Source organism: Planococcus citri, chromosome 2 (genome assembly GCF_950023065.1).
Source record: "Planococcus citri chromosome 2, ihPlaCitr1.1, whole genome shotgun sequence".
NCBI lineage: Eukaryota > Metazoa > Arthropoda > Insecta > Hemiptera > Pseudococcidae > Planococcus > Planococcus citri.
The window spans coordinates 9,982,516-9,994,365 of NC_088678.1; the positions used below are offsets into that span (position 1 = coordinate 9,982,516).

The 11,850-nt window shown below is 33.8% G+C and overlaps 2 protein-coding genes across 2 annotated transcripts; both read right to left on the reverse strand.

Moving 5' to 3' along the window:
- Positions 1–447: 447 nt before the first annotated feature.
- LOC135834569 (uncharacterized) lies at positions 448–2,911 on the reverse strand. Its single transcript, XM_065348486.1, has 2 exons — positions 2,707–2,911; positions 448–2,010 (listed from the first exon to the last, which is right to left on the reverse strand). Exon 2 carries the CDS (start codon positions 1,998–2,000, stop codon positions 714–716), a length of 1,287 nt encoding a protein of 428 aa, XP_065204558.1. The 5' UTR covers positions 2,001–2,010; positions 2,707–2,911; the 3' UTR covers positions 448–713.
- Positions 2,912–4,599: 1,688 nt separating this feature from the next.
- LOC135833648 (vascular endothelial growth factor receptor kdr-like) lies at positions 4,600–11,335 on the reverse strand. Its single transcript, XM_065347417.1, has 8 exons — positions 11,146–11,335; positions 10,797–11,018; positions 10,615–10,735; positions 8,409–8,610; positions 8,187–8,309; positions 7,970–8,099; positions 4,918–4,999; positions 4,600–4,808 (listed from the first exon to the last, which is right to left on the reverse strand). The coding sequence occupies exons 1-8, from the start codon at positions 11,333–11,335 to the stop codon at positions 4,691–4,693; spliced, it is 1,188 nt and encodes a 395-aa protein (XP_065203489.1). The 3' UTR covers positions 4,600–4,690.
- Positions 11,336–11,850: the final 515 nt, after the last annotated feature.

Here is an 11,850-nt window from a genome sequence, read left to right on the forward strand (position 1 = left end):
AAAAACTCGCAAATATTTTTTTTTTTGAATTTTGGGTGACTGGATTATCAACAAGAATGGAAAGGTAACATTTTTCTATCAATTTATTGGTAGAGATACCTAATATAAATTTTGAGAACTGTTGATTGATAAAACGAATGACTTCTGGTTTCTAAAAAATTTGTAGGTATACATAATGTTCCTGATCTTGATCTTGAATTAGGTATTGTATGTATACAAGTATGCAACCCATTTTACACGTAGGATGTAAAAGTAGTCGCAACAGGCTGTTTTTTTTCTTCTTTTAATTTACAGCATCAGTTTTGTACACATCAATTTCTCAGCCAACAATAAAAAAGTTGCAAGAACGTAATTATCAGCGAAGTTGACATTTCACCAGAAAATTGTGAAGATGGTCATACCAATTTTTGAGGAAAAAAACATCAATGAATTTTATGACAAAAGTAAGTTTTATTTTCTCAAAGGTATAAAAACATTACAGGATATAAAAATAAATTAGGTACACAAATATCACGTTTCCTTTGCCCCTCACCCCACCAAAAAAAAACAAAAAAACATAGCATTTGTTTGAGAAGTTGAGTATTTTTGAGATTTCTCAAAACGATATAAAAATTAATATGTAAAATATTCAATCCAAGATTATTTTAGAAATTTTTCAGTAAAATAATACAAAAGCATAGGTAGGTACCTACATCGGATAATTTAAAATCTTTTCAAAGGGAACTCGTTTGGCTTGTTCCTATCACACCATTGACGCTACCAGAGTCGACTTTCGTAACTTGGGTTTTCTGGTTTGATCGACTTCGGTACTTTAAAACAAAAAATATGGATTTTCCAGCAGTCAACATACTCTTCAATCTCGTATTTTCGAAACCAAACGCAAAATACATAAATACACCATGCGGATATAAAAATACAGTATCTATCGCCGTCCTCATAAAATTGTACAAAAAAAAGCTTCGAGGAATAAATAAAATAAAATACACGAATATCATCCAGTAAATACCCATCATATAAGCTATCTTGATCAGCACAACGAGATATTTTCGGTTCATAGTCGATTGAATACGATAAAATTTCGCAAAATAAATCAGCACGCAGGCTTGTAAAAATAAAACCAAAGCGAGTATGGTGAATCCTGCGAATCTAACCTTTTGCAAAACTTTATACACACGACCGGCTGTAATAGCAGGACATGGTAAAATCGAGTAACCAGTAACCGAAGGACAATTTAGCATTTTGTTGAATTTACTGAAGAAAAAAACAACCGCGTATATCAGAGGCAATACGTATCCGAAGAAACAGTATATTAAAAATCGCTTATTTTGCCCTTTGGTCGATAACCTGCGACTTCTCAACGTGTAATAAGTCACCCTCCAGAACTCGATGGACATCAATGCAGCCCAAACGCAGTAAAAGAGTCTTAAAACCTTACGTATCTGTGCTAGAATACATATCGTGGTTAAAATCTTACCAATGAATGATAGGTAAAGCATGATTAACATGATGGAGTACGAATACAGGACTTTATTTTGGAAACTTTTGAGTCCGTTGTTGATTAAGTAAATGACTAGGAACATGATGGAGATCGAGGAGAGTATCACTTCGTAATTGGTTCTTCGAATATCGAAAATAGGGCTGGATTGTCCGCAGTGAAAAATACCTTGTTTGAAGGAGGATTCGTTGGCGAATGTGCCCGATTTGAAAATACTTCTTGATTTGTTTTCGTACTCGTAAATTAAGTCACCATTTTCTGTATAGTTGAAGTTGTTTCTTTTGGAAAGGAATTCTCTATTTGGACATACGCTGCCATCATATTTTCTGAAATACTGGCAGTATAATGTTTCTGGAGCAAGTGTCGAAGCAGGTTCTGAAAGTTCGGTTGAAAATTCCAGTATGTCTAGTTCATCTTGACCATTGACTGATATTAGGTTGTTTAAGGTGCATAGAAGAATCAACAAGATGTGTAAAGTACTGCTCCCAAATTTGGTTTTTTGCATTATTTCATTCCTGTTTCGAGTGAAGAAGATTTTCAATGGCTTAACTGATCTGATTTGTCATGGAAAATTTTTGAAAATATTATTTAAAAAATTTCCAACAAAAAAAGTCTGTTTACTTGAATACCTATAGGTACCGGAGGCATCTAAACTCGCATAAAAATTCTGAACTAGATGAAACTATAGGTCGAAAGAGCCTGTGAAAATATACCAATCACCAACCACAATTTTGAATGCCAAGATGCATTTTTAGACTTTTGGCAAATTTTTAAAAATCAAAGGGAGAAAAATAAAAATTTCACCAAATTGACCTAGAAAGCTGAAATTTGGAGTATTCCTTATTTTTAGCTCGCCAAATCAATTTACAAAGGTTTCGAATCGTTTTGAACAGTTCTGGAGCCTCCAGCAGATTTTTGAAACTTGAAATTTCCATAAAAATTCACCTAATAATGAAATTGGAAAAGCCTAAGTACACTCTGTGCCTTAATTTCAACATACTGAGTTGACTGAAAGCAGTGTCTATTGTTTTGTAGCCTTCAGAAACTTTCTGGAAATTTCAGTTTTCCAAAAAAAAAATGTCCGTAACAATTTTAGCACGTAATATTTTTTTTTTGAATCTGAGGTAATCCTATCACATATTTTTACTTCAAATTGAGATATTATACCAACTACAAATTAATTCTGCTCCTAAAAAACAAAAAATTCTTACCTGTGGAAAATGAAATTGTTTGCATTAACACATCACGAAAAACACGTTCAAAAACGTAAGCAAACAATATGTAGATACCTACATCATGAATACAAACTCAAATAATACTAAATGCAATTTTTAAATTCATCGTTACTAAATTCACAAAGTGTTAATTATTAGCTTATCAAATTTACTGAATCACAGAATATTGCGATACGGTGCATCATTGGCTGGCTTACCATATTACCTATTGTTCTCGTTCCCATTTAATTACCTAAACGGTATTTGCATTTGCATTGTAGAACTCTTCACAATCAATAAAATAAATAAACTATGTTTTGTATTTTTCAATTTTTGAATAATTTATGTACTTAAATGTAAAAAGGAATGATTTTACTTACTCACCTTTAGCTTCCGTGAATTGATATACATGTATTTTTGCCAAAAAGTTTTTGAAATCAAGTGACATACTTTTTACATTGCATCACAACCTATGCATGAACCAGCTCTTATTATGTAAGTTAATTTTTGTAAAAATTGAACATTTCATTGTAGGTATCTAATACATAAGGGAATTTTAGTCGATGCTCTATCGGCAAAAAAATTACACGAACGTGTTTATTTTATCACAGCCAGGAAATACATACTCATGTGTTCCGAGAAAATCATTTCCCTGAAATCTATTAAGCGCTAAAAGTACTGATAAGAGGAGATGTACGATTCTAACTATCTACGAGAAAAATTTCCGAACCAAGCAGACTTAATCGAAAAGCACTTTTTGGTTTTTAATGAAATTTTTGAAAGTCAAATGTGGAAACGAAAATGCAACAAAATTAAAATACGAGTATTATCCTGCAATATTTATTCACAAAGCTGAACTTTGATGTATATCTTATTTTTGTAAGTATTGAAAACGATGTTGAACCATGGTGAGCAATTTAAAATCAGTTAGCCGTTTTCTGAAAGTTGAAACTTCCACAAAATTTCACCCAATAAAGTTGGAAAGGGAAAATTTATGTATTTTATACATATACATAGGTACTTCAACTTCAAAATACTGAGTAAATTGAAAATGTTATTCAGCTGTTCTGGAGCCCTCAAGTCATATTTTGGAAATTCTAAATTATCAGAAAGTAGGTACATAGGTACCACAAAAAGTTGAGATTTTTATTTTATGTCATTTTGACTCACACCTAACTAGAGAATTTCCAAATGCATATTCGCCATGCACAAATTGAAAAATGCATGACTTATTGAAATTTCGTATATATATAGTCATGTCATGTAGTAGGTATGTATTATTGCATGTTTTTTCAATTTAGATTTGTTGAGTTCAAAAGTTTTCCTGTGGATCTTATCTCGCTTGTAAGAAGAAATATTACATGGATACGTCATTTGATTAATGTCTTCTTAATCCACCATCTCAGACCAGAAAAGTGTTCCCATAGTCTTCCGTTTTGAAAAAAAAAGAGGAGACCAGCGGAAATCGAGAGGCTCCTATGAGTAATTAGACATTCAAAATCAGTAACCTCGAATTGGTCGGAGTAAGTATATCTATTATTTTCAATTTTTTGGTGTCTTCTGTTTTGGCCATGTTCAATAACACTGGCGAGAATTTAGAGGGGTCAACTTAAGTATTTTCAAATTTAACGTCCTCAAATAAAAATAATTCATAAACCTTTCAATTTTTGAAATTTTGTTTTAAAGTTCATAATCTGATTTGTTCATATATGTAGCTCGACCTGTTTTAAGAAAGCAGTTTTGCAAGAATCAACAATAGGTATGTGCAAGTTATACCTACCTCTTCCTCCTCGAAACACGTCCCAATCCAACAGGAGATTTCTATATAGAAAAGGTGTATTGGTGTCGTAATTCAGAAAAGATTAGAAAGTCGCAAAGACAAGCTTCGATGGAAACTTACTTTATTGCATAAAATAAAACTACCTACGTACTTAGAATAAAGGTTGAACAAACCAATGATATTGATTTGAAAAGTAAGTACCTATTCTGAAAATATTTCCATATCCTGTTTGAGCATACCTTCAATACGGTTAATAAGTTGAGTGAATGTTGGTCTGGACATTGGACTGAAATTCCAACACTCTTTCATTATACCATATCTGATGAAAGTTTTCCAAAAAATTATTAATAGGTAATTAAGCTTATTATAGGTACAACTGATAAAAACACAGCGAAGTTGATATCAATTAAAAAATAACTCAAACTTACATTTCATCGGAGGCAAATTGAGGTTTTCCCATCCTATAGCCGGATACTAATTTTTCATACAGGTCAACAGAACACTGAATTCCTACAAGTGATAAGAAAAAATCCAAGTCATGTAGGCCTAGCACATTTTTTTCGAATTAAATATTCCAAGCAGGATGTACGTATATAAATCATTTTGTGAGAGCATTTTTTTAATGGGATTTTCACGGAAATTCTTTCATTCTGTTGAAAACTTTTTCACAGATCCATTTTTGTGTAGGCCTACATTTTTTTATATCTTGAAAAAAATAATTTTCAGCTTCTAAAGTTTACCTAGGCACGTCAGGAATAACAAAAGAGTTATATAGGGTGGTTGCGGGTTAGATGCCCCTAGTTGGGGGTAAGATGCCGGTGTTTTGCGGTTTTTTCGAGCCTTACTACCATAATTTCCATCAAAATGTTTTCAAATTTGCGCCAATCAGTAGAGCAATTATTCCTCTATATTATACTAGAACCGCAATTTTTTTATCCATTAGTTTTTTTGCAATTTGAAAAAAAAAACAAAGTCACTTTTTGACTGGCATCTAACCCGCACTGACTGGCATCTATCCCCCCAGTGCGGGTTAGATCCTGATTTGGTGTGGGATAGATGCCTCTACCCAAAAACCCTCCAAAAAAAGGTTCCTGGAAGATTGAATTCGATGAAATTCTTTTATTTCACGCACAATAAATCAAATGAACATCAAAAATTCACAATGGAAGTTTAATTAATCAAAAAATAAAAAAGGTGTTTTTGAGAATTGACAATGTGTGTTAAAAATGAACGTAATTCCAAAAATTGACCACACCAGTTGAAAATATTTAAAAAAACCATCATTTTTGGACTTTTTGCCTCAGTATTAACAAAAAAAATTTCACCTCTCTCACTCCCATTTAATTACTATGGGCATCTATCCCGATCACAAAAACCCGCATCTATCCCGAAATGATGGGTCAGATTGCGAGGTCAATTTTCATACCAGAATTGAAACAAATTTTTGTAAATTTGCGTGTATATGTTAGTTCAAGGTATATACTTATGCGTGAGATACTTACATGCAGTTTTGAAACACTTTTTCTGGAGAAAAAATGTGTTTCAAAAATTACATGAAAAAAGTATCACTGGTTTTACCTACATAAATTTTTTCATTTGCATATCAAACCAGGTTAACAATAACCGTCACAGATCAAAACTTTAACACAAACTATGTTCACCTTAAGGTATAATCTGTGCTAATCAGTTTTCAGAAAGAGTTGATAGGGTTCACCTTAAGGTATAATCTGTGCTAATCAGTTTTAAGAAAGAGTTGATAGGGAGCGATTGGTGACCACACCGGCATCTAACCCGCACCGGCATCGCAACCACCCTACGTATTGACCATAATATCTGACATTTTTGTCAAATATGTTTCAGGATCACTTGACAGCAATTTTTTTCATCCACGTTTATCAATTACACCAAATTACGAAAATCATCGCGTGAATTTCATAAAATATTTTTCGGGTTACCTTTCTCCAAATTTTTAATTTTAGGTAAGTATATTTTTAACCCTTTCGCGCCGGCTGGGACAGCAGATGTCCCAGCAACTTTGAACGAATCTGCTGGGAACTTCTGGGACACATTTTTCCCGCGGACTGGGTCCCATCAGTAGAGTAAAGTGTCACGAATCGATTGAGACTACTCCCAATTTTTTTGCTCGTGTTATAGCAACACTGTGAATTATTTTTTCCGCAAAAACGTGTTTTTCAGTGAAAATGTGAAATCTGAGCAACTAGTTGGTAGTAATTAAAAATTTATTGCAAACACAGGGAGCGATTGTGCCGGGCAACAAATTTATATTTGAAAATAGATAGAACAAGCCACATTTTGGTATAAAAAAATTGATTTTGTATAATTTTTGAGGGAGCAAATTCAAAAGCAAAAATGTGAATAAGTTTTATTCGATAATTTGTTGATATTTTTGAGCTGTTTTGGATGTTATTTTTTCAAGAAATAAAAAAAAGGACGATTTCAGTCTGTCAGGAATGTTTTTCTGCATATTATGTCTAAATTTCATCGAATTTGATGCATTCATCGTCGTGGTTCCTTATCCTTTACAGGTCAATGGAAATCGCATTTTTGTGGTACCTACCCTAACAGGGTGAGGCGTATGCCTATTGCCACTGTGATTATTCTAGGGAATCGACGTTGTTTCGAGCTTCCACCAGTAGTTTCCCATTGCTTTCTAGTGACATCTACACAAGCACCTTGGAGCTAGCCGGGTAGTTTAGAGACCCTGAGCTCCTCAGTGTTGACCTCTATAGACGCTCGAACCAGTTTCAGCTTTTTTATTCTGCTAACAGATGGCGTGCATTATCTGTTAGCTCGACTAAACTGGTAGTCCCACGGTACTTGGCGTGTAATGTTGATAATTGCACGAAAGATTTTTTAATTACACGCACAAGCTTGCCTCTGTAGCTGGGTTTGAACCGGGTACCTTGTGAACATAGGTCCGCAGCTCTACCTACTACGCCACCGACGGATTCTACTCACAGAGAAATCCTCTGTCAAAGGAAATTGATGTCTCAATTTTGGTAAAATTTTGTAAAAATGTCAATTTTTTTAAATTTTAAGATTTTATGAGCAAAAGTGTGTTTTTTTAAAATTTTTTCTCATTTGCATCCAAAATACAAATTTTTTACATGACTTTTTGCATACTGGAATGATAGGTATTATTGGTATTTTTCCACTTGTCCCAGCAATTTTTGCAAATTTTAAACACTGATGGGACATATGCTGTCCCGGGACAAATTTTCAAAGACCACAGCTGGGACATATGTGTTCCCACCTCAATATCTTGAGTGTGAGTTGCGGAAAAAATCTGTAACAAACTTATGTTGCTTAGAGCTGCCCAAGGAACGATTTAATGTAAAAAAATTGGAGGTGGGGTGCAAAACCAATATTCGGCGCAAAAGAGTTTTAAGCAAGGTCATCTTTGTAAAGTTGAAACTTTAAAATGTTTTGCTCAGAAGAGAGATTCATCTAATCATTTACCCGGATAAGGTGTAGAAGATAAGGAAAATAATTCCCACATGGTTATGCCAAATGACCAAACATCAGATTGTGTTGAAAATACTCGATCTTTAATGGACTCTATAGCCATCCATCGAATAGGTAGTAAAGTCTGTAACAGATTGATACAGTGATGAAAAAATGGGGAAATACACGATTTGTTCAAATAACGATCCCTTCAACTTAATGAGATTCTTACAGCCCTGGTTCTTTCATAAATGTCATCTTCGTACATATTTTTTGCTAGCCCGAAATCGCATATTTTGATGACAAAGCCGTCTGCTAATAACACATTTCTCGCTGCAAGATCACCATGTAAAACCTGAGAGAATAAATGAAAAGAAACATCATTTTAGATTCTGATTATACTTAGGTACCTATGAAGAATGAATGCAATGAAAAAGTTGTTTATAGTGTGTACCTTTCGACTGGCCGTGTATTCCATCCCCTTTGCTATTTGGGAACACCAATCAATCAGATTTTTAGTTTTGATTGGTGCAATGTCAGTATCATTGTACTCCCCTTGATAATTTCTACAGGTTTCATCTGGTTCCATCACATCTGCTCCATGTTTTGAAACAGCATTTGCTTTGTTGGTTGCTCTATCATTTGTCGAACCATTGCTTCAATTTGAATGAGAAAATTAATCGTTAGAAACAGTTTTGAAACTAGCCTGTAATATACTTACTAGGTTCGAGTTAGTTTAAGTTAGTACCGCACGCCGACGAGCTTTTTGTCAGCGGCGGCGTTTTGTGATTTTTCATCGGCGGCCGGCGGCGCGCCGACAAAAAATTCAATTTTCGGCGGCGGCCTATTTTCTAAAAATTTGTAGGCGGCGGCGGCGCCCTCGGCGTGACAGAAAAATTATTGAATACGAAAAGCACCCATTTTTTTCATGTACCTACTTTAAAGCAAAAATAAAACCCCAACTTTGAATTTTTACTTTTTTCTTGGACCCTCAGAACACCAGAATGACATTTTATGACCATAAATATGAAAATTCGAAACGTGGTATTAAAACTTTAGAAGCAGGATAGAATACCAAAATTTTCAAAAATGAATTTTTTTCTCTCATTTTAACACTGATGATTTACTTTCTATATTAATTTGGTATGAATTTTTGTACTATGAAGAGTGCAGGAAGAAAAAAAAAATTTCAACTGATTTTTCCAAAATTTTGCTCAACTTTTTACAAAATTACATTTGCTGTTGAGTGTTGATAAATAAAAATTTGAAAAGTTGGAACTTTTTCATGCATATCTAACTATACTTAATTTTAGTGACGGCAGGATTGTTGGGGGCCCCTTCGAAAGCATCAGATTGGGCCCTCAAAATTTTACCCCCCCCCACCTAAGATTCATTCTCATCAGTCATCCTGATGTTTTCTCAGGTTCGGATACTTGAATGCAAGTTGTGCAAGGGATTTTTGTTTTTATTTTCTTATACAATTTTGCCAAAAGTAGTCAACCTGCCATTAACAAAACTAAGTGATTTGTGGGGAGGAGAAAGGACAAAAAGTTTTCTATGAGAAAAATTGTCAATTTTGCCGAATAAAATGATGAATTTTTAAAGCAAAATAAACGATGAAATAACAATTTTGCCAATTGATGTATACTCGTAATTCGCAGTAAGGCTTATAAAAAATTGTTATTTTTCTTTTTAACTTTATAGAAGTTTCAAAAATTGATTTTTTTGGTTTAGAAAACAGATAGAAATCGACTCGAGCAACGCGAGAGCAAAAGCTTTTAGAAATTCGTATTTCGAGGGGTAAAAAAACGATGTTTTTCAGAAATTTGTTCACTTTTTTAGATCAAAATTTTAGCATTTAAATGACAGGTTTTTAAAAATTTCAATTTTGAAAATGAAAAGCAAACAAGCCCGAGTGGAGTGAGAGCAAAAGTTCGTTTCGAGAAGTAGAAAAACAATGTTTTTTCAGTTGAAAAGTGTGTTTTTTTGATTTGAACATTTCTTAAAATTTGAATACCTAACCTTAATAGATTTTTATAAAAGTTCGATCCTAATTAATTTGGGCAAAAAACACAGAAGACTAAACGAAGTAAGGGCAATAATTTTGAAACATTTGTATTTTGAGCTGCAATGAGTTTATTGTATTGTCAACACAATTTTAGAATTTGAATTTTGAAATCGTGAGAACCCAATCATAAATTGAAAAATCTTTCGAAAATTGATGTTGGAGAAAGTGAAAATAGTGTCTTTTTTTGGTTTAAACATGGTGTCATAGGGTCCCTGACGATCGTCAGGTAACATCACAGGCCAGTCCATCACCGCAATATACAAGTAGATCAGAAGATACCATGTATTTCAAAGTTCAAGCTTGAGCGGAGCAAAAGCGAAAATTTTTTGAAAATTTTTGATTTAATGAGCAAAAACTTCATTTTTAAGGCGATCAAAATTGAAATTTTGTATACTGTATAACTAAAAATATTCGCCACGCCGATTAACGCCGCCGCGCAAAATCGGCGGCGGCGGCGGCCGGCGTGGTTTGGAAAACCATCGGCGGCAGCGGCGCGCATTGTTCGACGGCGGCGGCGGCGCGGCGCGGCGGCGTGCGGTACTAGTTTAAGTACGTATATGAAATGGAAAATGAGCAATAGCCTGGTACCTACTTAATGGTAAAATCAATTTCGCCACTTTCATTTATTTGATTGATGAAGTTATTTCTTTGATTAAAGAGAAAATCGTGCAGATTTCCATACTTGCAGTACTCAACAATGACCACCAAGTCGTCTGTATGTAAAGAGAGAATTCAGTTTCAACTTTCATAAGATATTTGTGATTTTCTACTTACTTTTATCTAGATCGGTGGTGCAAGCTCCCAATAAGTTTAACACATTCACATGATGACCCAAATAGATCATTATTTTTAGTTCAGAAGTCAAGGCCTTGACATGAAGTGGATCGGCGCTAAGTTTTACCATTTTGGCAGCGACAGTTCTGCCTATTTCATTAGTTAGACCGATAGCTTCAGCTTTTCGAACAGTTCCAAACGCTCCCGAACCAAGAATTTTTCCTGATTTAAAGTTATGAATTTAATAAAGCGCATAGGTACGTAATAAGTATAGGTACTTACATATAAATGATATTAAATATTGTTGGGCACCTAATCTAATAATGGAATTTCTATTCTTCTTACTTACCCAATTTAAGTCCTTTTCTAGGGAATTCCCACTTTTCATCGTATGGTAACACGTCGACTTGATCGTAAATCAAGTTTTCTTCTATATTTATTATTTGTTTTGCTGTGGAGTCTTTGTGTCTGTTGAATGTACTACTTTTATTAAATGTAAAGAGTAATCCAATCATGAATCCTTCACAAATGAAAACCATATTTAGAATAAGATCGAAACTATCCTCAGCATCAAATGGTTCATTTAATAATAACTTCCAAAAAATAATTGCAAACATTATGCATTTGATAGAAACAGGAACGAAGATCATGGCGACAATACGATAATACAATGAAAAATCAATGAATGACATCATCTTAGCAATTTTCATTCTGAAAATATGCCACATGAACGCGAAAAATAGCATCATCATCATTGAATTGAATAAAAGGAAGAAATAAAAATAAAAGTTTTGCTGAAACGATTTATCTAGTAATGAAGAGATCATTGCGATTATCAGACTAAAAACTATTTCGTAGAGACGATAGAGTGAAAATTTTGTACAGTCAAGCCATAATGAGGAATCAGTGCCATACTGTAATACTCTTATAATAGAACGTGTTTTCAATTTGTTGATGCTTATCATTGTAACCGACCCAACAGAAGATACGGCAGCCAATAGTAAGAAACGAAGGAACCACAAGAGCCACAAGTACAATTTAGGATAGTCTTTTG